Here is a 26,932-nt window from a genome sequence, read left to right on the forward strand (position 1 = left end):
CATTATTTCCTGTTAACATAATCCGTGCAACAAAATTTCTTGTAATCAACTCCTAACCAAGATACTAACGTTATTATTTAGCATTGGTAACAAAAAAATTGGAATTGCCTGCTCACAAAGAAAACTGCAGTAAATCATGGGCGGCATAAGGGTTTTCCGGTTTTGGCAAGCTCTTTAATCGAGCAGTGTTCTTTCCCAGCCCTGGGTTGTTCATAGAGTTAACATTATGTTACAGGTGATCTGAAAGGTGATCCCAAGGTTGTACTTTTTTTTCTTCCCGCAGAGACTGTCAAAGGAACTTATAGTGTGCAATTTAAATCAAGTGGATCATGGTTTTTTTAGAGCAGGAAGTTAGAATTTAAGCATCAAAAAACGTTAATATCTTGATTAGCAGTAACTTGTAATAATTTTCATGGCACAAATCGTGTTCTACACGAATTTTTAATGTGACATCACATCATAATGCTTATATTCATACTTTGTCCAGCTGTCTATTGATAAGAATTTAAAAAAATGCGTTTGGCAACAAATAACATCACAAAATGCGGTTATGGCAGTGATGCTGTAGGGAGTGAAGAATTTATGATTTTCACATGGTTTTGAGGATGAATGGCTCTGTGGGTATTTTGCACCAAATACCCCTTAAATGGCAATGAAGCTTTTCTTTGTAGAGGTGATGAAAGTTATATCACTAAGGACCAATAAAAAAGGTACGACTTTAAGCATTCTTATACATAATTCTTCATCAAAATTTCACTCAGAACATGATTGGCACAGTGAAAATTACTAAAATCAACTCTCAAAAAAGATATTAACTTTTTTTCACATTGGTTGCTGGAAATTTAAATTGCCTGGTCATAAAAGAAACAAAATTCATGAGCCAAATCGCACACTACAACGGTTTCGAGAGGCTTTTCAATTGAGCATAGTTCCTTTCCCACTTTGTGACGTTCAAAGAGTAAACAACTTGCTATACCTGAACCGAAGCGTCAAATTTGAGGTTACCATATTTTCATATTGCAGAGACAGTCACAGTAATGTTTAATGTGCGGTTTAATTAACCCCTTTTTCATACTCTTCTTCACATCACCTAATCTATTTCTCTAATATTTTATTCCCCCCCCCCCTTCCCCAATAAAATGTCTCCTGATGCAAATTCTAATGACAGTCCTAAAAGCAAGGACTGTAATAAATCTCCTAAAAAACTTGTAAATTTTAATTAAAAAAAGTCTTGATAAAACTGTTAAAATATGTAAAGATGGAAATTCGTTTTGGAATTTTTTTCACGTAAAATTTACAAGAGGTCAAATGTAAGTACAATAATTTTTTTAAAAAAACTCTCAAAATACTCTTAGGAATAATACACTAGTATTTTAACCCTTTTTCAACGTAAATTTTATTTTAATTAACTGTTTGAAAAAATCACGATTCTTCAAAGAGTTTTTAATTTTAATTAACTGTTTTAAAAAATCACGATTCTTCAAAGAGTTTTTAAACACTTCTTTCACTTTTTTGCCTTTCCTAAATTTCATGTTAAAAAAAATCTCAAAAAGGGCTCCTTTGTAAATTATAACAGTTTCTGTAAGAGTTTCAAAAACAAATTTTAACATCCGCTACCAGTAGGGAGGTATTCTGTACTATTTTAAAGAAGGAAAAACAACTTGAGTTTCAGGTTGAACTGTTTTAATCGAATTAAAATACAGGGAATGAATACAAACTGATACCTTTTGCATGCGTCAATTACTTGCATTTGATCATTTTTGTTACCCTGGCAGCCTTACAAAAAAATAAAAACTTACACAGGCTAATGCAAAAACACAAAGAATTTCGACATCTAGTTGTGTGCAATTCTGAGTCTGCTCGCTTAAGGGGCAAACCAAAATTATTTTTGGAAGGGGAGGTTCATCTAACCCCACTGGAAAAATTTGAAAATTGAGATGTACTACGAGTTATCTCAAGTCAAAGATGGCAGGAATGTGAAGAAACTGTTTCGTAAACCACCTTACATTTTTTGAAGGAGTGGAATACTGGAGGGACCATACCTCATTTTTCCCCTCCCAGTTCCGCTCATAACTGCTCCCTGTTGAATAATAAGCAAAAATCTCTACGATTGAAAAAAATAAATACCCTGAATTGATTTGGAAATAAGAGACACACGTAACTGGTTTAGGGACAGAACAAATTTTCTATTCAGGGGCTCTAAATGGCAGGAAATCCACCACCAAGTCATTGAAAATATCAATGTAAAATTCCTATGCTAATTTCAGTGAAAAATTCTGCAAATTTGTTTACTCAAGGCAGTTGACTTGTCTTTTCTATTTCGCTTGTTTCAATTTTCCACTACAAGTAGATTTTGTTGATACCCCAAAACATTTCGTTCTATTTTTAGTTTATTGAGGGTTTGAACACATAGTTTGGGAAATAAGAAAATATCCAGAAGTAAACTTGAAAGCATTGCATTCTAAATTCGTGTCTCTTTCGTTTCCAAATCCCCAGGGCCACGGTGAGGACCATAAAGTTCAATGTAATTATTTTCCTAATTTGATAAACTGTGGCAGCTTAAATTTATCGTTTTTTATGTTGTGATAAGAATATCGACTCCCCAAAGAGAAATCTGGTGCAGGAATTATTCATTGGACGATCTCGTACGTTAAAACGGAAATTTATCTCTGTGTTGGTTGGACGATTAAGCACTCAATTAAGAAATTGAAAAAATTAATGGGATACAGTTGATTGATGGAGAGGAATGGAAGTAATTTCCAAGTAAGTTGTAATTTTTTTTTTTTAAAATCAGTAGTTAGAAAAAAATTCTAGAAATTAATCGGTCACTGTTTAAGACCTACATTACCTATTAAAGTGGCAAAATGAGTAGAATTTCAGTTAGTATTAAAAAATCAGAGTGATATCAGAAGCATGAGAAATTATTTTTCCATCAAAACTTTACTAGCTTCAGTTTTTTAATGAGAGTCGAATCAACTGTCCCTAATTGCAATTTTTGAATTCCAAGGTGAGAGCAAAATTTTCCACTTCATTGCCGTGCTAAGGAAAAACACCGTAAAAGCTTTCTAATATTGCCTTATCTAAGCTGAACATCACGTAAATATTTTTTCAAGTATGATCCGGCAACAACCTCGGATGTAGTTACATACTGATGTCAAGATCTTTCGTCAGGAGACAATTGCGCCTTCAATAATTTCCTTAGGCAACAAAGATAGCTGCAGAGCGAGTACAGATGCATTCAGGCTTTGTTATCAACCCTGTCTTCCTGCGGCACTACATGGTTTCATGGAGTGAAACAGTAGAGGCGCATAACACGGAAAAAGGAACCTTGGCGGTACAAGATGTGCACAGAGGGACATTTTTCAAAGGACAAACTCTTCTCTGGGTGGATCTAAGAACTGATTAAAAGTTTGTAAAGGAAAACATTGCTTATTATATTACAAAATAGGTTCTAGGCGGTTTAGATAATTTTTGCACCAACGAAGGGCGTGAAGTTGCATTATAATTTTAGAAATTTAAGCCCTGTACATGGCTGATTGAAACTAAAAGTATATCTTTCTAAAAATGCGTTTTTCAGAATGCGAACTTCAAATCGTGATAACTGTTGATTTACAATGTTTGAGGCCTTGCTCACGTGAGCGCAGTTTTGGCGAATAGTTCCACGATCTGGGATGTCACAGAACAAGTTGCAACTAGGCTATTAATAGATCCTGGAACAAGTTCGCCCCAAGTTCCGTGTGTGGACAAGGCCTTAGATTTTTGAGCCATTTTTTCCGGCACTAAGATCCCTTCCCGTGGATGGTAACATTTTACAAAAATGTATACGGTGTAGTCCCAAGGCACTAGTTACAAGTTATAACTTACTTTTCAATTTTACCTGGAATTTATCTCAATCAAAGACTGGTCAGAATAAAAAGTAGGTAACTAAATATATCAGAAATACAATCATTTGCATCGATCGTTTGGACCACTTTTCACAATTAAGAACTAAAATGTATGACTCAGTTTAGAAACAACGTATGCACTATTACTTCTGGTGTGCACATGTGTGTATACTACAGTATTTCTACAGATGTGCCAAAAATTAAAGTTTCTAATCGCAAATGTAGAATATTTAATCTACCTTCCTCATTGTTCCGTCCATGAACTGGAATATATGAATGTACGGCTGTCATTTTTCCCACCATATACCTATTGAAATTGGCTATCATATTTTTTTTGGTGTCTTCACTTTTCACCTGCATATGATATTATTTTTTTCAAATTTTTTTTCCATCTCAATCGCCTCATTTTTCTACTGAATCTTTAAGGTGGATCACATTAGCCATTTCAACATGGGTACTTTTTTTTCCATAGAAATAACAAGGTATCGGTTCAATTATTTCATATCATTGGACAAGAACTGTGAATTGAGGTGCACTCAAAATATTTTTATGTTGATAGTCTTTTAAAGTAATTTTTCTTAAAATAAATGTGTGATCTTTTATAATTTTTTGGTGTTTGTCTTCTCGGAAATATTTGAGGCAGACCTCTGAATAATGTTAACTTTTGCTTTTGTATCAAACAATTTCTTTTCCATGTTTCTTCTTCTTTTCAACTGAATCGGTCACAATATTCTTTTTGGGAGGAGAAAATGGGTAAGAGAAATATAATTTGTTCCTCCCCCGTTGCTAGGAGGGCTCGAATGGGAGCCAGTAATGTTGAAATCAGCAAAAACCACAATATATCTACATGGTTGTTGATTGCATTTCTGGTAAAAACATTAAAACAGAGCTAGCATTACAAGACGATCATTCACAAAAGTTATTAGGTATCATTTCCCAAAACAGGATAAAACAAAATATTGGAACAAAGATTGACTAGTGATCAATTAATACTATTGGATAAAAATCAACTAACTAATATTCTAAATGGCAATTACAACTAACATAGAACGTCATGAAATAAACTCAATATCAATGATATGTTTACAGTAAAATTAATTAATATCACAGCCAAATCAAACATCATGATTGATGTTCCAAAAATTAATACATTGGTGTAAACAATACTTAACAAAATAAACATAAAAAAATATTGCTATTATAACTTGCAGTTAAAATGGTTTAATCACTCTTGATATGTATCGTATGAATCTTCGCAAAATATAGGAAGTAAAGTTTTCATAATTAAAAATTTTGTGCGTTCTTAAGGAGATCGATTTCATTCCTCGATTTGGTTGAAATTCATATTTTTGAATTACCCGGGAAAGGCTCGCCATTTCACAAAACGCTCTTATTAATGAAAGGATATGGATGATAAAATTGGACGCTTTTTCATATTCAGACTCACAGGTCCAAATCTGATTTCTAAAAATTTTGATCGAGGTCTTACTTAATGCGTGCTGACACTGAGTTTAACAAAAAAATTAAGGGGGGAGCGTAATAGCACTGGATTGGATATTTATACCAGGGTGTCTACAGGTCTAAAAAATCGAGAAAACTGGGAATCGTCAAGGAATTTTATCAGGTCAGGGAATTCAGGGAAAAGTGAGGGAATTTTACAAAAATACAAGAAATTTGAAAAACCTAAGACTTGAAATCTAAAAAGAAAAACATCAACGCTATCCACACAAGTCAAAAAGAGTCTCATTCTGGTGTGGGGTCCAATGCTCTGAACATGAGTTACACTCAAGTGAATCCAAAGGAATTTTTCTCGATGAGAAATTGACATTTTAGGCAATTGAATGTTAAGAACCTGAAGTAAAAAAGTTCACGTGTTCCTGCCATTTTCAGCAAAAATTATGACCAAAAATACTTCGTTTTCGGTTTCAATACTACAAATAGTTAATAAGAAAATGCTTGAATTACAAGGCGTACTTTAATGCAATTACATAATCCAAGTTAAAAAGAAAATTGCGTGATTATTTCGTGACGATAACCGTTTTAGTAAATTTAGAGGCAGAATTACACCAAGTAGTTGATACGGTCGGGTTCGTGTTGATATTATGAACCTCCCAAGGGAAATGACTCCAAAAATTCAGAAAAAGCGTTTCGTAAATTGATGAGTGGCTTCTTTGCACGTTTTCATAGGAGCATTTTTAGAAACTGTCGCACACAGATGGCAAGGCATCACTTTGTCCTGCGAGAACCTGATGAATTGGAGAGATCCTTTTGATTTCTTTCCAAATTAACGAGGAATGAACTCGGCTGAACAGGCCCATGTAGCAGGACTGAGATCTTGATGGGTGATAAATTGCCGATTTATCACCCATTTATTGGAAACCGATAATATTGACAAATAATGGACATATTTTTGGAATAAAATTGTCATTCAATTGCAATTTTATTTGTGCTAATTTTAATGTTGAAGGTATATTGCTATTTTAATGTCATTTTTTACGGCGATAAGTTATGAACTTATACCTAATACTTTTATGTAAAAAATACAATTTTTCAAGATTGACGATTAATTGGCTGCTCATGGATGAATTGCCTGTTACTTACAATTAGTAATTTGAGACTGAAACTTCAAAATATTTAACTTTTTCGGAAAGTTGCAGTACATCAATTTTTTTATTATTATCATTATTATTGTTTCATTATATTATTTATGTAAAAATTATTTTGACTTTTCGCGCGGGACAGTAAACACGTCATTATGGACGGCCATCTTTAATAGCGTTCGAAGGTGCCTGTCTGTACGGTCGTACCTCCTACCTCGGTTGTCGATGTTGTGTTTTTGAGTCGGTTAGTCGGTTACAAAATACAAAACCAACGTAATAGATGATGTGAATTGGTCATTTGTGTGTTAGTTACGGCAATTTTTCGGTTGAGTGTATCTAAGATTCAGAAATGAAAAACACCAAGTATCTTACTGTGCACGTGCATGCACACTATCCCAGTTGGTGATTTATCGCTCGCTTATTGTGGTCGTCGTCAATAACATCCTAATGTGCCTCATGTTAACGTTGTCCACTAGTAACTGCTCAGCGCAGTGGCCGTTTTATTCTGTTTTAAGCCGTAAGCTGTAAGTTACTTAGAATGAACTCATTTCTCTTTCTTTATGCTTTTCCCAAAATCGCCTGTGAATATTGCAAGGCCACAAATGAGGTTAGAAATGCCTTCATATGCATCTCGTCTCAAATAAGCAGATGAAAGACCACTTAAAATCAACCCATCAATAGTTATGGACTTCAGTTCACGTTATTCGAGGTACTTTGTTTAACATTCCTTGTAAACAAGTAACAGAACTTCCACTGGTTATTTTCTTGGTCCGACAACCAGTCAACCACTTAGAGGTGTAGTCGTATAAGTTGGCCATTGTTTACTTTCTTTCGGTTTGCAAGCGTATCCACATGAAACCATTTGAATCTAGCAGAAGCCAAAACGCAAGCTTAGATAGGTATTTTAATACTTCCAAGCCTTGTAAAAATTAAATTTTTAGCCGCACATAAATCACAACCACATAAATGTTGCGGATCATAACTGATACGTAGTTTTTTTACGATACAATCATGAGCCTGATATTTTTAAGGTGGATAGTAGCGAACACCGCTTTGCGCAGAGGCGTAAATTCTTCGACGGCGCTCACAAACTGAAGTTCACATAATGGCCAACTTATCAATCAACTTCTTACTCACTGAATGAATAGAAAAAATAACCAATCCGTAGTTTTAAAGTCGTGTGATTTTTGTCGTACTGTGAAATCAGCATGAAAACTTGGCGATTGATTGTTTTCTATCGTTCACAATTCATGTTGAATTCACCGCGTAAACTAAAAAAACTGTGAGTTGAAGGATCAACAAAGCCTTCTTTGTTGGCTCCGCTCGTGTGGTTGTCGAATTGATAAGACCAAGCTTAATCCAACATCCATTGCCGCTGACTGACCCGCTAACAAAAAGCGAAATGAAAAGAGTCATAACGCAATAGTCTAATGTGTCTGTAAGTGTATATTGGGAAAAGCACAGAGATTCCAGAAACATATCATTTTGCACACTGTTAAAATCCATCCTGAAGCTACACAACTCAACCACATTGAAATGAGATGTGTAAGCACTTTCGTATTCACCACTTCGCGTGAAAATATTATGAGGATGCAGGGAGTGAGTATACAAAAGTTCTACAGGTCAGACAGCTGTTCGTATAAGAATTTTAACGACTTTTGATTGATGATAAAATTGCCAAGCAATCAAATGTTGTTAATCTTTATTCGCAGTTGAACAGTACACCAAATTATGAAGAAAACACTGGAAGTTAGCAGTGAGTATATATCCACTATCATATCTTTTTCAGCAAGTTTCAACTGAACACTAATTAGAATTATTTTAAATTGGTGTGAAATCTTAAATGTTATTTTACCTAATGTTGGCAGCGTTTGAATCAAACTCATTCAGACTTAAGATCCATGTGAATTTTTGTTGTAATTATTTGTGTAAATTTGTCAGGTTTATGTCTATCTTAATGGAGTGCTGTAATGGAGCTCTTGTCTAATGGCAAAATTGTATTTTTAAAAATTGTGAGAACCATTGAAAAATTCATCTAAGTGTATGGTGGCACCTTTAATTATTTTTTCTATAACCTATTTCTATCTGTAAAAACTGAAGTGTCCATCATTACATTGACAAAGGACAAGCAGCATCCAATTTTAAATTTTCATTTCTATTTTTGAACAGCGAACAAAGAATGCGTTTTCTCTGTCAAATTTCCTGTGCGGAAGGTATCCTCTCCCCTTAATGGGGCGCAGAAATAACCTCAAGATAAGCTCCTGAAATGAAATGTTTAAAAATAAAAATACGCTAATCAAAATCTTTAAATACTACTTCTTAGGGGAGAGTAGAAAGGATCAGGGAAAACGATTATTTTAAACATTTGTGCTATTATGTAACTGCATGACATTATCTTTTCAGAGAGTTATTTTACTTCCATTTTTCAACTCTAAGTAATAAACCTCAATTCTCAGTATTCTGTGCAGGTTTTTCAGGGAAAAATTGTTTTCAACCTGATCCTGAGGTCAAAAAAAAAAAGTTGAGATGTTGATGGTTTATTGCTGTTTTATCACCAAAATATTCCAATTTCATTGCAATTCGATTGGCAATAAAATGGACAAATAATTGGTCGACCGATGATTCCCGGATTGGTCGATTATTGGCAATAAATGACCAATAAATGACCAATCGATGGAAATCAAATTGGAATAAAATTGGAAATAAATGATCAATATATTGGCAATCATCTTTCAAATTTTGCTACATGGGGGAGAATTTTTTCCACTTGGAAATGCTATTGAGCATGCCAAGTGATTTCTACTTGTGCAATTTAAACACCTAAGCATGCTTTTGAAACCTGCAGTTTTTGTTGCTAAGTCAATAAATTTTCATGGTCAATGAGCATATTCACTTTTCTCTCATCAAAACTCTCATTGAGCATTTGTAGAAGAGCAACGATTTGTATTTATAAAATATAAAAATGAAGTCAGAAAAGGGGGTGTAATCCGAGGCCTCTTGAAGAATTCGCCGCTTCCCTCTTGAAAGAACGTAACTAAATTTCAATGTTGCAAAATTTCCGTTCGCATAGAGTTTTCACTAGAAGAATCTTAGTCTTTCCTGACTGAAAATTTCAATGATTTTTCTTCCAATCTCATACAAAAATCGCAAAAGTTTTTGACAAAGAGTGCACAAGTATAAATTCCTGTAGATATAAAATTGTCCGAGTCAATTTTGCAACCTTGGAATGGAGTTACGGTCCTTCGTACGGGAAACAGCAAATCATCGCATTGGTGTGAGCAATCTGACTTCGGTATCTTGAGAAGCGCGTTAACGGAAAATTTAGAGCTCCCCAAATAGGTAAATTGCGTTTGTGTCCCCTGAATACAAGAAGCGAAAAATAAATAAAAGTTAGGACTAAAGACATCAAAACTTGCAGGTTTCTGTGCTTGAGATGTGGGTCGGGAGTCCACACATACTGCCGTGCTAAGGAAAAACGCCGTATGAACCTTCGGGCGTTGCCAAATTCCGATTGATAAAACACGAATTTCCGGGTAAACTTATAAATATTTTTCGTCCAATTTTTCAGAGAATGTTGTTTGCAATTTTACCTGAAGTTTCTGAAAATTTCATAGAAAAATATCCATAACTTTCCTTAAAAAAAGAACATTTTATCGAAAGAAATTTGGCAACTCTCGAATGTTCATACAGCGTTCTTCCTTGGCACGACAACATAGAAAACCTATCTTTACAGACAACTAGTGATTGAGTGTGTCAAAAAATAGTTTAAAAATGATTCTCATGGTACGTACGTGCTATTTTTCCCGATGATGACATCAAAATTTCATAAGTGTTATCAGGGAAATTTCCTCAAAAGTTATTTCCCGGCCAAGACCGGCGCACAAAAACAAAAAAGTAAAAATGCTGGGCAAAGTATGTCTCCATAGTAATACTAAATGAAAAGATGTGTAGTAAAATATCGATTCAGAAATAAAATTTAACTTCTGTACAATAATGCTCATTAATCTTTTAACTTCTAATCATTATACAAAAAAAATTTCAATAGGAAAAAAAATCAATTGCACATACACGATAAAAAATTACGGTCAACTTGTAAGTAAATTTTAACAATAAAATATGATATGTTTGAGTTACGTCTTAATCTTAAACTTAAACTGATATGATAAAATGATATGTATTAGTTACAACTTCACAATGGAACGATTGGCAAAGTTTAAAAACTGATTAAAGTTAAAAGTAGCCGCAATTTCATAAACAGCTTGCCTTAAGTGTCAAAGAATCCGACGACATTTTTCTAACATAACCCGGTACTCCTTTTTTGAAATGGAATTTGGTCGGAGAAGGAACTTTCACCTTATAAGATAGTAGACAGTGAAAAAATCAGAACGTTAAGTTAAACAAAGCAAGAATGTCCGTAACGTACAGTCGTAAAATTCTTATATCAATCACTGTATGTGCAACGTTGCCAAAATCGGCGAAAAGAACAGCTACATTGACTTTAATAATAATGGATCGGAAAAAGAAACACATCTGAAAACTAGTTAAATCAGCAGTAGGCCCAAATGTTTCGGTCGTAAATATGTACCTAATGAATTCCTTGGTTGTAAGTTTTACAAAAGAATTAAGTAAGAATAAAGTATTACTTTCGTGACGACCTGATTCATTTTTGACAGGAAATTCGAAACTGGAAAAAAAGAATTCAATCCTCTGAGGGAAAAAAGCAGGGGCGGATCCAGCAATTTGGCAACAACGATTCCCTCCATTTAACATGGGATTAAATGGAGAAAAACAGTGTTGCCAATTTGCTGGATCCGCCAATGAAAAAAAGTAACCTGAGCTGCTGAAAATTTCATGTTCCCTGAATTGAACTGCGAAAATCCCCCGATATTCCGACCACATTATCCTGTGTAGTCAAAATTAAGCTTTTGATCAAAGATAAACTAGCCGACAAAACGAAAACAAGTTTTTGGCCAAACATTGAATGTAAGTATATACATTAGAAACGACAATTTAGTTTACCAAAAATATTCAAAACCAAATATGCATTTGGTTTTCTGTGTTTTTTCTCCGTTTAGATAACTTTATTTTACGAATACGAGAAAATTAGCCAAGCCCGTGTTTTCAGTTACAAACATGCAGGGTCTGAAATGAAACTTTTTCAGTCTTTTTTTTGGTGGTTTCTCATCCGACTTTTTCGTTAGGACGCGGCCCTTATTCCAAAGCGTCAGATAATCAGGGCATTGCCATATATCTATGGCCAAAGTGCACAACTATGTATCTCTATTGCAGCGTTTTACAATTTCCGCTCCTACTTTATTTTTTGAAGAGAAACAAGCTAACTTTAGAGCTTGAAATTCATACAAATATTTTACGAACAGAGAAGACAAATCAAAGAAGTTGACTAGACATAACATTGACTAGATATAGCTTTCCCAAAGAAAAAATAAAATATGATAAAGAAGGCAGCAACGTCGCAAAAGGAGATACGTGGTTTCACACTTTGACCATTGATTTATTTTATTTTTAAAGGCAAAATTTTGAATTCATCCATGATGTTTTTAAAAAGCCACTAATGTACTGTGAACTGATCATCGGTTGGGCAATGAGTTTTTGGAACCCATTCTAAAATTGTGATTGTTTCTGGAGAAGGGAAATAGTAAAGCGTCGGATTCTTTGAGGCTACAAAACATGAATCACACAATAAAGATGTTCAAGTGGTAAAACAAAGAATGGTACATTCTGAGAGAGCTGAAAATCAGCGAATGAGATAACTACCTAACAAAATTATTGAGGCACAATTGGAGTTAATTTAGGTTAGCGTCAGGATATAAGAGGAGGTGTAACAACAGGGCGCCGAAAAATGGAACATTTGGACATGTTCGACTCAGTTAAACATTAGGCTCAGAGAGATGAAAGACTTGAGGCTGATAGCAAATGAAACGTGAGAAACTACGGCAAGAGAAGTACTTATATGTAACAGACACACGCACTGTATTGTGACCACTACAGTGGTCACAATACAGTGGTCGTCCACGAGGAGAGCGGTTTCGGTATTTTTTCAAATTTAATTTTTGCAAAACTTACAGGTTGATGAGTCGTTTTTGTCTAGTTTGGCCGATGAATAGGCGTTTGAGTGTGAACAGAGGGCAAAAAATAAATTGTGATTGGATTATGTTATTTTCCTGAAATAAAAGAAGAGGTAATGATGTTGCACTTTGATCACACAATTTAAAATCTCTCACAAATGGAATATTTAGTTTTTAAAAGTTTTTTTTCTCAGCCATAGTTCTTTCAATTACAAACTTTAAGCTGTCGCAGCGTTTTTATTGGATAATAGTTTTTCTCTGAGAAGATTTCAGGAGAAAATAATTTTTTATTCTTAAATTTTAGAATCCAGTGGTGCATATTCATTCACTTCTCTGATCTACTGAAAAGAAAATAAAAGAAAAAAAAGTTTAAAGAACGTTAGGCCATGCTCCCGAAATTCTCCTCTCGGGATTAAAAGTATTCTTTTTAGACAACTGCAGCGGGATGATTATTGAAATCGATAGACAAAGCAATAGACAAACAAGACAAAGAGAAATAAATGGAGCAATCCTATTGGTGAAAGTCGGTGGTTGTAATGGACAAAGAGGATAGGTAATTGGCTAAATAACGGCAACCGACGAGGGACTCAGTAGTTACTCCATCATTTCACCCCTCGCTCTATACCATATAAAAACCACCCCTTTTAACGAATAGGATCGCGCCATTTTCCCGTCGCCCTCTTTTTCCTTCGCTTTGTCTATCGAAGTCAATAATCAGCCCGCTGGTGGATCTACAGATAGTTGTTTCATGTTCACCCAGAGGTATCCAAAACTCGATTTAAATATCATGAGGGTACAAATCGACTTGTAAGGAAATTAAAAATGATTACAGTTTTACGGAAAGTTTGCTGAGTCGTCGTTCTCCTTGCGAAAGAACGTAACTACATTTCAATGTTGCCGAATTTCCCCTAGCAATATGTGTTTTTCCTGGAGAATCTTGGGCATCTTGAACTGTGAATTTCACCGATTTTTCTTCAGATCTCATGCAAAAATCAGAAAAATGTTGGACCAAAATTGCACACAGTGTTCGAAACTCACAGGCGCCAACGCGCCAAATGCGCCTAAGAAATCGGTCATGGCGCCTAAAAAAAGAAGGCTCTGCGCCAACGTGGCCCCTAAAAATGCCCCCCCCCCCCCCCAAAAAAAAAAAACCTAATTTTTTGTTTGGTGATTTTTCGAGATTTCCCCCAAGTTAAACAGTCACATATTGTGTCACACATATTATGTCACAGTCACTTGTTCTGTATCTAAAACATCTTGAATCTAACTTTTCACTAAATTCGCCATGATAGATAGGCAAAGAGTCCATCTGGCCCCTAAAAGTCGAGCTTGATGCGCCACATGGCCCCCGAAACTCGAAGGTGAGTTTCGAACGCACTGATTGCACAGGTACATTCCTGCAAAAAATTAAATTTTTCGAGTCAATTTTGCAACCTGGGAATGGAGTTCCGTCCCTTCGTCTGGGAAACGCCGAAGTATCCTAGATAAAAAAGGAAGGAAAACATAATGACAACAATACGGATTGAGGCACGTTTAGAACGGAAAGGAGAACCTCTCTCGGAACACCTAACTATCCGGCCAACCTAAATCCTCTCCAATTAGCTCGTAGAACTTTTGATTATGTTCGCTGAAGAACTGCCTCAGCTTGTTGATGACGGCCGGGTTGACTCTGGGGTGCTTGCGGCCCTTGCTCTCCCTCAGACACTTGTCCGTCGTCTCGTTGCGGAGACAGTAGAAGCCCTTGGTCTGGTTGAAGTAGAAGTTGCTCCTGCTGATCTTCGGCTCCAGCTCGAGGAACTGCTCGATCCGCTGCAGCTCCGAGACGGGGTCCTCGATGAGCCGGTCCCCGTTGACGATGAGGAGCTGCTGCCGGGAGAACACCTCGAGCCACCGGTGTATGTACCAGTGGTACACGGACACGGCGATCGGCCGGTAGAAGGCGTTCACGCTCCCGTCCGCATGGAGGGCCAGCTGCTCGAAGCTCTTGGGCGGCCCGCTAGATGGCGCCGTCGCCGCGTTCGCCCGGAGTTGCGTGTAATCCGAGATGGCTCGCGTCACCGGCTCCCGAACGATTAGCAGTAATTTAATGCTCGAGTTCATGGCGTAGATCCTTTCGGGAACCTGCAACACAAGATGTATGTTCAGTCAGTCGAGTTCCTAATGTAAATTGACTCGGCAAGTTTTTGTTGGCTATTGTTCAGCACTCCTTTCACGCTGAAAGGTCGCTACACCCCCACCCCCTCCCCCTCCCAATCCGCGACAAGCTTAAGTATTACGCTCAGTTATTTGATTAACTTAAAACTTTTATGAAAACCGATTGTATAGCACTTACTTTCTTATTATTTCTAAATATCAGACCACCTGAGAGACTCTAATTGCAACCCAGATAAGTGCAAAGTAAACCTAATTAGAGAGTGTAATAAAGGCGAAAATTAAATGTACTCGAACAATTAGAAATAGACCGTCATAAAAATGAAGAGCTCCTTAACACTCAATTAGAGAGCTATGTGACGACATTGAGAACACCGCCAATCTTACTCAGTTCATACAAGAAGAATGCAGTGAAAACATCTGATAAGAAATTAGCTGATCGAGAGGACGAGAGCCGCGATAATAACTGCGCCGGCGCAGCTATCACGCCGGATTTATGATCTTTTCCATACCAATGCAGTCACCTGAAGATGGGCGGCCTGCCCGCTCGAAATGGCCATAGTGCGTAGAGAACACTAAGAAAGTAAGTGTTATATAATCGGTTTTCAAAAAAGTTTTAAGTTAATCAAATAATTTGTGTAGTGCCGATAAAAAAAAAAAAATAAAAAAAAATAAAAAAAATGTGCAATATGCAACAACATAGTATTACGGTCAGGGTAGCTGCCGTCGGTGAAAACCGGAAAGTATTAGGAAATACGATGTGAATAGTAAAAATCAGGAAAATATCAGATAAATCAGTCCTGGAGTCAGGAAATTTCAAAAGCGTCAAGCATTTAGTTCAGCACATGCAAAAGTTGAACATTTCATTCAATTCACGAAAGATGTTGATTTGTGAAGTCAAACGAGTGTCAACTTATTCGCGTCAAAAAGCATTAAATTTTTTTTTTAAAATTTCAGAGAAAATCAGGAAAATATAAGGAAAATCCGCAAATGAAATTTCGGTAGACACCCTGAGTGGTATACTGATTAGACTATTACGGACGGAGACGTCGTGCATCGGAACTGGCGTTCGTCGCATTTGTTACTATTATTTGACTTTTTCGGTGCTGGAGGTACTCATTCCCGTGGACAGCCACATTTTCGCAATATTAAATTAAATTGATGCCGTGCAATAACATATACACAAAGCAACGGAGATGGTCGGTGTTGGAACTAGACGCCTCAATTATTTTATCCGAGCGTACGACGCAGAAAATTGGGTTTCCAATTAGAACCTGGGAGGAGGGCGAGAAATTTAGCGCATGCGCAAAGAGGCCGGCAAATGAATTAAATCTAGTCCCCGTTGAGGCAGGGTGACGAATTTCATCAAGAACACACAAACGTGCAGGGTTGTGCCTAGCACCTAATGCGATGCCGGCCGGCTTGGCGGTTTTGACATGAGCTCTCAAAACGGTGAATGCCTCATTTTTCAAGCTGACCCACTAATATCGTACGTCAGACGCTTCGACGGAGCATTCAGAGCGGCTAGCCATGTATACGGCGGAGGACGGCTGGAGTTGCCTTCCGGAGAAGTGACGCGTGGCGCAGCGAAATAAGTCTATTCACATAAGTTTTTTTACCACGTCTCAAACTAGAGACAGCTTGTTTCGAGTGAGAGACCTTTTTTCGACTTTTTTGGGTGTTTTAGAAAATTGAAACATAACACAAACATTCTTATTCGAAAGGGAAGGACACGTTCCACTGTAGAGTTCCTCACTTACAGAATATATTACTCTATTCCCCAACTCCCCCCCCCCTCCTTGATTTGCTGATGAAAACTCAGATTCCAAAAATAAATGACGACGATTTTGTAAGGGTAAATGTTGATGCTAACCTCTGATAGTTCAGAACACGGTAAGATTGTAACTTACGGATTAGTCATTTATGCGGAAAATACGTCGAATTTGAGGAACTTCGTCATTAGAAAGAGGGGCACGAATTATTAAGCATACTGTAGGAGTAATCCTTCGTATTTTTGGCTGCGACTTACCAGTATTACAGAAAATCGAAATTTTTCCCGGAAAATTATGATTCTCGGAGGAAGGAGGGATATTGACTTCGCAAAAAGTCTAAAAAGATAGGAGAATACTAGTTCCGAACTCGGGAGAATAAAATTACGTGGAATCAGTAGAGTCCATCAATTATCTAGGAAAAGAAAACTAAATACCATAGGAGTTCTTATAGCAGACTTAAGAAGGCTATTGAAAATCATATAGCTGGCTGTAGAAAGCGGAGCAAATCATGTAGCCGGGCTACACGAAGCTATAAAAAGGTATGCTGTCGGGCTATAGTTCCTTTCGCCGGGCTTTACACTTTATCGCCATTAGCTATAAAAGGCTATAGGAAATTGTGTAGAAATTCGTGTGCTTTGGAAATCATTGAGTTTGATACGGAACTACCTTCATATTTACTAAACACACATCATATTTTTCTTTAAAACATGTTTTTTTTTTCATCAATTAAAATGAGAATAGTCCATATAGAGTGTGCAAACATTTCAAAATCATGAGTTGAAAAACGCTGACTCCGCGAGATTAAATATTGGAGCCTAGCACAAGCGGAGCGGCGGCGCACTGGCGCCTACGAACCTAACGGAGATACTTCACGCATTGCGAAAAAGCGCATTGACGCCTACAAACCTAACAGGGATACTTCACGCATTGCGCAAACGCGCATTGACGCCTACAAACCTAACAGGGATACTTCACGAATTGCGCAATGCGTGAAGTATCCCTGTTAGGTTTGTAGGCGCCAATGCGCGTTTCGCGCTCTCTGCCCGCCCGCTGTGCCGCAGCGTGCCACGGCGTCTGAAGCAACTATTTCACACCAGAGGTATTGCACAGTATCATAAGAAATTGAAGGCGCTCCAACATATTAAGAATGACAGGTATCTTTCAAAAGTGCGGAGCTTTCCTCGCAAAATAAATCAAGATACTACGGCAGAAAAAGAGAGCGGTAGTCCAAAAACTAAGTCCTAGTATCCGTATTTAGTAACGTTTAGTATAAACTATTATCGTCTGGCTGTTGCTTAATCGCCATCGGCTATGAAAGGCTATAAGAAATTGTACAGCCGGCTACAGAAGCTATTGGAAATCTTACAGCCGGCTTTAGGTCTATAGTATTTTGGAACACATATTCTACTGCCAATTTTTACCAGGGTCCTCAACAGAAAAATTCAGTACATTTTTAGTACCTTCATTTAACGAAATTCGAAAAATTCCAAAAATTTGAGTTTCTTGCTCAAATTGCGACAAAAATGACAACAATTCCGGACCTTCTTGCGAAATTTCCGTATTTTTTCAGTGCTTGCGGACCGCCTCTCAAAAATCAGTACTATTTCAAGACTTTCCGAAAATTCCGGACTCGTAGACACCCTGAAAATCTATCATTTTCTCTTTGTCTTTTGTCTATACCTTTGTCTATCAATTCTACTGATCAGCCCACGACAGTCCCCAGCATTTCCAGCTTCGTTTTAAAATCACGAGTGACTGAATGGATTTGAATCGGCCGCCTTCTCTCGCTGGAGAGCAAAGGAGTGCGCCGAGAGTAAAGAGGATTTCATGCAGATTTGACAATCTCGTCATGAATCTTCAGTTATGCGGTCTGAACTTTATATTGTTTTGAGTATCGTCGAGGGTGCGATTCGGAGCTAACTGCATTTTTATATGACGCTCAAGAAAATATACTTGAGGCGGTCGACTGAATTTAGAGTTCCGGTGCAAGTCGAAACGAGGCGACGCGAGACCCACGGAGCGTAACCCACGAGGGGACGTGTCGGAGTTCCGATTAAAAGTCAGCGGAGATGCGAATCTACATTCTTGGGCACTTTTATCAAATGGAATAGTGTTTTCCCGCAGTTTTATGCTGGGAATTCCCGCTCGAGAGCGTGCCGTACATGGTGCATTTCTAAAGAGTCACAACATGTGTTTCCTTATCGAAATTTTAAGTTGAATACCATTGACACAGTACAACTTTTCACATTTAACTCATGGCCTAGAAACTGGAGTCCCTTTATACTGAGATTCAAGACAACGCGAATCCATTTCTGATTGGTTAACCGGATTTTAGGCCTTCACAGTGTCACAAACGGGAATAAAGATTACATTTTCATCAATTGCAAAGATTAAAATCTGGAATGGACCGAGGAATTTCGGGTTCGACAAGGAACAAACGGAATGAGAGAAAGAACGGAGAAAAGAATTTAAGAATGAGCCGATCAAAGATTACGAAAAACGTTCAATTTGTGCAATCTTTATTCCCGTTTGTGACTCCATGAGGGGTGTTGTCTTGACTCTCAGTATAAAGGGACTCTACTAGAAACTCACGGATTTGATCAAAGTTGACACACACTTCTCGCTCACTGAAATACTGGAGTCTATTCGAGTTGAATTGAGCACTAGAGTAATTTTAGTATATATTTTACGATGGCATGCAGAGTTTTCCTGCGCTCTTTTTTTTTTGGGGGGGGGGGGGGGGGCAAGATAAAAGGTACCTTTTATTAGAAGAGCAAGGAAGTGCGTGTGAAACCAAGCTTTAGTTATTTGTCTAACGTGCAGGCTCATTTCAATGCCTAGTTTGACCTACGTTGATTTTAATTTTTTCACGAGCAGGAAGTTTGAATTTTCTGTTCACAATTATTTCAACAACTCACGTTTATTATTTCTAACTCATTTTCTTAAACAAAAAAATTATAAAATATAAAATCTCAATTTATTTCCCTCTGTATTTTACTATCTCTCTGTATCCTCCTTCTCCTTTAATCTCTTTTTATCTTCCCTCTCTCATTTTACCCCTCCTCTTTCGGTTCGGGAAACGAAAAACATGATCCAGTGTAATTGCCTTTGAATCGACGACCCGTCGCGTCGCACAGTGGATCGAGTCAATTAGAGAGGTCGGACATGAGATTTTTAACCAAAACGGCAATTTTTAACGTTCAATTCGTCACAATTTAAACTTTGAGGAGTGCTCTGAAAAAGAAAATTTCACGAGGAAACCAATGGAATCGCTTTTAAAACCTCAAAGTTTTGTGTAAACGGAGTTATGAGCTTTTAAAGTTTCCAAATTTTATCCAACCTCTCTCATTGACTCGATTCACTGTGAGTCGACTCGACTCCCACTCCCGCAGGAGTGAACGTATCTCGTCTACGCTTTTCATTTTTTACGTGCATTTTACTTCCTCAAAGGAGAACCGTCGTGCGAAATTGGCTAACAATTTCAAAGGCATCTTTCTCAAGAGTAAAGAAAAATCACTAGAAATTTCAGGGAAATTCGCGTGATAGTTCTTCTATGAACAAATAGAATGAGAGTAGGAAATACTGAGACAGTGCAATCAACACATACTTTCCCTCTTGCGGGAGACGATGGATTGAGATATTTACGTGCATCGATTATAATATAGGATGTGGCGAGTCAGGGTGTCTAGTTTTTTTCATCTTGGGAAATCCTGATTTTTCCTAATTTTTGACTGCAGAATCCTGATTTTATAATTTTTTTCAAATCCTGATTTTTGGCGGAGAAAAATTAGGCGAATGTAACTTCACAAAAATAGCTCGATAAAAAAGTCCAATCGGACGACCGACTTTCCTCAAATCCTGATTTTACGACCGAATTTTCCTTAAATTCGGATGAAATCAAGATTAAATCCAGCTTGACCTCAAATCCTGATGGAGTCGGGTAAGTCCTGATGCTAGATACCCTCTGAGTGTACACACACTCCCACATTAGGGGGCTCCTGACCACTAAGCGGCCGAACCCTTAGTAGATGCTTCGCGCCCTTTGAGACCCGCTTCGTGGGTCCATCGTGAGTGAATCTAAATAGAGTGGGCTCATCTAAGGACTATCCCCTATCGTTAGTCATAGATCATCGTTTCCTGGACGAACAAACGTAACTCGATCTCAAGGTTACAAAATTGACCCCAACAATTCAATTTTTTACAAGAATGTACACGCGCAATTTTTATTGAAAATTTATCTGATTTTTGCATGAAATCAGTAGAAAAATCGTGAAATTTTCAATTAGAAATTCCCAAATTCTCCTGATAAAAGTGCCATATCGACGGCGTAAGTCCGCAATCACATATCTCGTTTGCGGTGTCTGAAAATCTCCGCCTCTATGTTATTTTCTTAAAGGAGAACAAATTGACATAATCCCTCGAAGTTTTGGGATAATTTACTTCGTTCAGAGGAAAAACCACGGCAGTTTTAAAGAATTGTCGTTGAGTAGCTCGCCGTTTAAAAAATAAATTATGACAGGAAGTCTGCGACGTCGCAAATCGAGTGAAGTTATTGCCGACTTACACCGCCGATATGCGCGGGAAAATTAGGCAACATTGGAATGGAGTTACGTTTCTTCGTGATGATAACAACGAAATATTATGCAAAATTCTCTGTTTTCAAATTCAAGGGTGTCTACTAAAACAGGCCGGTCAAAAATAAGTACTTTTACAGAACTTATTCAGTACATTCTCGAGAAAGTCAGTACCTCCTCTTACAGAAAACTTCTGTACTTTTTCAGTACCTCCAATTGATGAAATTAGAAAAATTTTAAAAATTTGAAATTGCGACAAAAATGACAATAAATTTAAAAAAATTCCGGCCCTTTTTGCGGAATTTCCGCACTTTTTTAGTGCATCCGGACCGCCCTTAAAAAATCCATTTAATCTAATCTATTTATCAAATCTATCTATCTAAAAAAAAGTCTATTTCCGGACTTGTAGACACCCTGGATAAGTACCTCCTACTTTAAAAAAAAAACCGTTTGTAGAATGCACTGGAAAAAAAACACATTGGATCTAGAGTCCAGACTTTTAAAAACATTGACAAGGAAAAGTACTCTTGATTCAATCAGAATCTAGCTTAAATCAGGAACCAAGCCTCTTAATTTAAGCGGATTTCGTTTTGATTCAAGCAAAAATCCGATTGAATCAAGAGAGTTTTTTCTTGTCAATGTTTTCAAGAGTCTGGACTCTAGATCCAATGTTTTTTTTTTTTTTCCCCCAGTGTGTTTCTGCCGAAGGGAGAAATGGAGTCGGGTGGCTCACCTCCGGAGTGACGAAGTAGCTGGGGCTCTTCTCGATGGTGATCTGTCCGGAGAAGGACTGGGGCATGCGGCGGCGGTACCAGTCGAGGCCGCGGCTGTAGTTGTCGTCGCGGTCGAAGAAGTGAACCTCGCCGGCCGCCTTCTGGATCCGCGGGTGCAGGAACAGCATCTCCAGCAGCGCCCGCGTCCCGCATTTTCGAACCCCGATGATGATCGCCTGAAACGAACCAATTCCCGAAGGTGTCACACATCTTCCATTTAGGAGGCCACGTCCCCTACGGGCCGATTACTGAAATTGATAGACAAAGCTATAGACAAAGAAGGCATAAGGACAGGGGCGTAGCTAGGAAATTTTTCTGGGGGGGGGGGGGGGGGGGGGCATGGGACCACCTCTCATGGTGAAGAGAGCGGGGGGTGGGTGAGGAATGGAGGATCCCGTTTTTCTGGGGGGGGGGGGGGCACGAGATTTCTGGGGGGGGGCAGCCCCTCCCAGGACCCCCCTAGCTACGCCTATGCATAAGGAGTATAGAGCGATCCTATTGGTTGAAATGAGTGATTCTTATGGCTAAGGGGGGGGGGGGGGGGGTTAATGATGAACTGCCTGGACTACATTTTGCAATTTGGAACTATAAATTCTGGCCCGGTTTAAAGACAACGTATGTGCCATTAGTTTCCCTATGCACATAAGTGTTTTTCTAGAAGAGCCAGAATTTATAGTTCCAAATTGCAAAATGCAGTCAAACTGTCGGGTCTCTCGTGGGTTGCCGTTACTTTGTCTATTACCTACGTCCTTTGTCCATTGCAACCATCCGCCTCCACCAATAGGATCCCTCCACAGCTGAATCAGTGAGAACGAAAGCACATGCACCAACTCGAAAAATTGAAAATAATCAAGACACGCACGAAACTGCATATTAGGTAAAGAAGTTAGTCGAGGAAAAAGATTTTTGTTGCCTAAAAGCAAGTACTTAAGGACACTTTAAAAGTCCAAGTTGGAGCAGATACGGTAACTTCAATGACCTTTATGAAAATTGTCTGTCCTCAGTGAAAAGTGAGCATTTTCGAGGAACCTAGTTGGTGTGTTTTCGTTCTCAATGATTCAACTCTTTTGTCTTCTTTTTCTATAGCTTTGTCTATCAATTTCAATAATCGGCCCGCTGGCCGCAATCCCCGTAAGTTCACTTGCATTAGCGGCTAGATTCAACGGATATCCGGGCGGATAGATTTTGTTTATATTGATTCAAAGATAAATCGGAGGGATTTCTGCTGAATGGAACTATGTACGGGTGGAAAAGGTGGGCTGTGCTCCAGAAAGCTACGTAAGAAACAATGTAAAAGTGGGCGTGATCCCTTTCGTAAAAATGGAAAACGGGATTTTACATTGCCAACTGCATGCTAACTCATGAGCCATGAACATGTGACAGGAGCGTTGTGGACAGGGCTCATGAGTTAATAATTCGGCGACGGGGCGTCGCCGCTAGCATCACCGGCATTTTATAATACCCATTCATTCTTACATAAGAATTACTACAGTAAGAATGTAGAATCCCACTTTTCCATTTTCACAATAGGGATCACGCCCAATTTCACACTGTTTCTTATGTACCTTTCTAGAGCACACCCCTTCTTTCCTAACCGCACATAGTTCCGTTTTGCAGAAATACGTCAATTCAGAAATTCTGAACCAAGATCATAACTAATTCAAACATAAAGCTTTTTTTTTTTGGCTAATTTTTTCGAACTGGATGCTTGACTAGTTTTGAAGCTTGTGAGGTTTCAGTGGCATGATAATCATTTGGCCTTTCAGTAAAGAATGGTAGCATCCACGCTAAATAAGTTACATTTTGCAATTTGGGACTAAAATTTCTGGCTCAGTTTAAAAACAACGAATATATCTTAATTTCTCAACGCACATGAGTGTTTTTACAGGTGAACTAGAAATTGTAGTCCCTTTGCAAGATGTAGTCCAAATAATAAGTGTACGCACTTCTAGAGAGCGACAGAGGATCCGCCATTTTGATTCTTGCATTTACTTCTGATGTTAAACTGAAACCAGCTGATCCTCTATCGCACTCCAAAATGCGTAAAATTATTAGGCATGGACTTTACCTATGGCTATTGTACAGCAGGTATCTTTTCTTTTGCGTGTGGTGACATGATTTCCTTTTTGTTTCATGTTTTATCTTTCTTTTCTGGGGTAAGTTATTCGCGGAGGATGTCTGTCCGAGGAAAATAATAAAAAAAAAGTGACCCCAGAACGTAGGAACAAATTTTGTCTCTGCGGTAACTGAAGATGCCCGAGTTTTATGATTCTGATCGGTCACAAAACTCGGGAACCGATCGCAAATGAGTCAGGTTGGGTTAAGTTGGGTCATGCAACTAAACTAACTCTCCAGCAAAGCTGGAAGTATCACTCGAATTGAAGGCGCCCACTCCTGCTGAATGCGAAACAAATTATTCTGATCGGTCCCAAAGCTCGGGAACCGATCGCAACTGAGTCACGTTGGGTTAAGTTGGGTCACGCAACTAAACTAACTCTCCGGCAATGCTGGAAGTATCACTTGAATTGAAGGCGCCCAATCCTGGATGTGTGACAAATTATTCTGATCGGTCACAAAGCTCGGGAACCGATCGCAACTGAGTCACGTTGGGTTAAGTTGGGTCACGCAACTAAACTAACTATCCGGCAAAGCTGGAAGTATCACTCGAATTGAAGGCGCCCCAATCCCGAATGTGTGATAAAGTTATTTGCGGAGGATGTCTGATTGTCTGACCTGTGGTAGCCGTCTGCTGGCTTTGGGAAAGCGAAGCCTGTGGTGTGCGGGAAAGCGGTACTCCTGGACGTCTGCGCTGGGCATCTCGAAGGGGAGGGGGGCTTGGGCGGGGGCTGGGGCGGCGGGGGGTCCGGCCGAAACCTGAACCTGGTACATGGCGCTCTCGTAGAGGGCCGCGTGGAGTGCCAGGAACAGCGTGACGCTCATGAGCAGACTCAGCAGCCCGATGACGCGCCCCGCCTCTACCCAACCCCCGCCTGCCCAAATCCGATATGACATCCCGTCATAGGTCACATCCCGTCTTCTGTAACAGAGACTATTTGATTTTAGCTAAATCAAATAAAAAAAACAATTCCAAAAATGCACCACTAGACAAGGTAAGGAATAGACCACTAGACAAGGTACGAATTTAAGCATTCTGATGATACATGTTTCTTAGCCAGAATTTCACGTAGAACATGAGTCGCGCAACGAAAATTACTGAAACCAATTTCTTACGAAGATATTATCGTTATTATCTCACATTGGTTACGAGGAACTTGAACTGCCCGCTCACAAGAAACTCAAAGCTCTACGTGAGTCAAATCGTGCACTACAACGGTTTCATCAAACTTCTCAATCGAGCAATGCTCATTTCCTACCATGTGTTGTTCAAACTAAAAGCAACTTGCTATAGCTGAGTCAAAGCGTCAAGATTGAGGCTGCCAGATTTTTACATCGCAGAGACTATCATGACAACGTTTAGCGCGCTATGTGAGTCACGTAGAGCATTGAATTTTCATGAGCGGGTGGTTTGAATTCACGCATCAAAAATCATTAAATATCTTCGTAAGGAGTCGATTTCGGTATTTTTCGTTGTGCGCATCGTGTTTTACGAGAAATTTTGGTCAGGACAAATGTACCAGAATGCTGAAATCTGTGCCTTGTCTAGTGGTCCATTGCACTTCGACGGAGTAAGTCCGCAATCACGTATCTCGGTTAGCGACGTCGCAGATTTCCTGTCATACTTCATTTTTTTAAATGGAAAACCACTCAACAGTAAGGCTTGAAGACTGCCGTGATTTTTCTTCTCCGTGCCGAGGAAATTCTGGAAAAATTCAAGGAATGATGTCGATTTGCTCTCATTTAAAGAAATAACGAAGTAGCAGAGATTTTCAAAGACCGCAAACGAGATATACGTGGTTGCGGACTTAGACCTTTGATTTGTTCTTTCAAAAAAATATCACGCTGAACACGTTTGAGTATACCTACGTAGGGAAAAAGTGGCCATTGGTGTGCCCCTTTTTCACTGGTCGCGAAAAACAGGCTAACACGGTGCTTTTACAGCCAGATTTATGGGAAAGCGAAGACGATGGCAACTATACACAACCGTTGAATTATCTTAATTTACGAATTCTTAATGAAATGTTGTCTTTGCGGTAATTGAATAGGCCCGAGTTTCATGATTCTGATGGGTGACAAAGCTCGGGAACCGATCGCAACAGGGACAGGTTGGGTTAAGTTAGGTCACGCAACTAAACTAACTCTCCGACAAAGCTGGAGGTATCACTCGAATTGAAGGCGCCCCAATTTCCTGAATTCGTGATGCGCTTTCAATTAGTTTCGCTTAATTAGACAAATTAATGAAATAATTTTAAAGTATCCAATAAAAAGTGAAGTAATCTAATAAGAAAAACAAAACGAAAAAAGATACTTGGTTTCAACACATCACCTTTCAAATGCGCGCCCATATCAGAGCTGGGGGTAAATTGATTTCGGAAATGAATGTAAAATAAATGCATATCTTACTGCAAGGATAGACTCTTAAGGAAAAATTCAGTGTACCAATTTAGGTCACGTAGATCATCTTTAATTTTTTTAAGTTCAACAGAAAATTCGAGTTTCCCGTTAAAAAATACCCCCCGAAATCGAGTTTCACATTAATCGATCGAACAAGAGCCGAGATAGCATTTACCTACCAAGCCTATCAATGGTGACAAAAATTCACGAAGAACTTCGAGGGAAACAATTTTATAATGAGTTTCCTTGTAAAAAAATAATTAACACAAAGTCATCCCGGAACGTTGGAACAAATTTTGTCCCTGCGGTAATTGAATGTGCCCGAGTTTTATGATTTTGATCGGTCACAAAGCTCGGGGACCGATCGCAAATGAGTCAGGTCTGGTTAAGTTAGGTCACGCAACTAAACTAACTCTCCTGCAAAGCTGGAAGTATCACTAGAATTGAAGGCGCCCCCCAATCCTGCATGTGTGATGCGCTTCCACTTTGTCTCGCTTATGATATAGGCAGGTATGACGGCTCGCGGCTCGTATTCACATGCCGTCGTTGCATAAAGAAATGGCAACTCAAATATCTCTAT

General features: G+C 38.5%; 1 protein-coding gene across 4 annotated transcripts in view; it reads right to left on the reverse strand.

Moving 5' to 3' along the window:
• Positions 1-1,666: 1,666 nt before the first annotated feature.
• Positions 1,667-26,932, reverse strand: part of Hs3st-A (Heparan sulfate 3-O sulfotransferase-A) — a 186,155-nt gene continuing 160,889 nt past the window's right edge. For 3 of the 4 annotated variants that reach the window (XM_072299679.1, XM_019057630.2, XM_019057629.2), the window contains 3 exons: positions 24,574-24,877; positions 21,801-22,016; positions 1,667-14,691 (listed from right to left, as the gene is read on the reverse strand). In XM_072299679.1, coding sequence (XP_072155780.1) covers positions 14,137-14,691; positions 21,801-22,016; positions 24,574-24,852 — 1,050 coding nt within the window. In that variant the 5' untranslated portion in view covers positions 24,853-24,877 and the 3' untranslated portion in view covers positions 1,667-14,136. Of the gene's footprint in view, positions 14,692-21,800; positions 22,017-24,573; positions 24,890-26,932 lie in introns of all 4 variants that reach the window. The other variant, XM_072299686.1, reaches the window with a different exon arrangement.

Source organism: Bemisia tabaci, chromosome 1 (assembly GCF_918797505.1).
Source record: "Bemisia tabaci chromosome 1, PGI_BMITA_v3".
Taxonomy (NCBI): Eukaryota; Metazoa; Arthropoda; class Insecta; order Hemiptera; family Aleyrodidae; genus Bemisia; species Bemisia tabaci.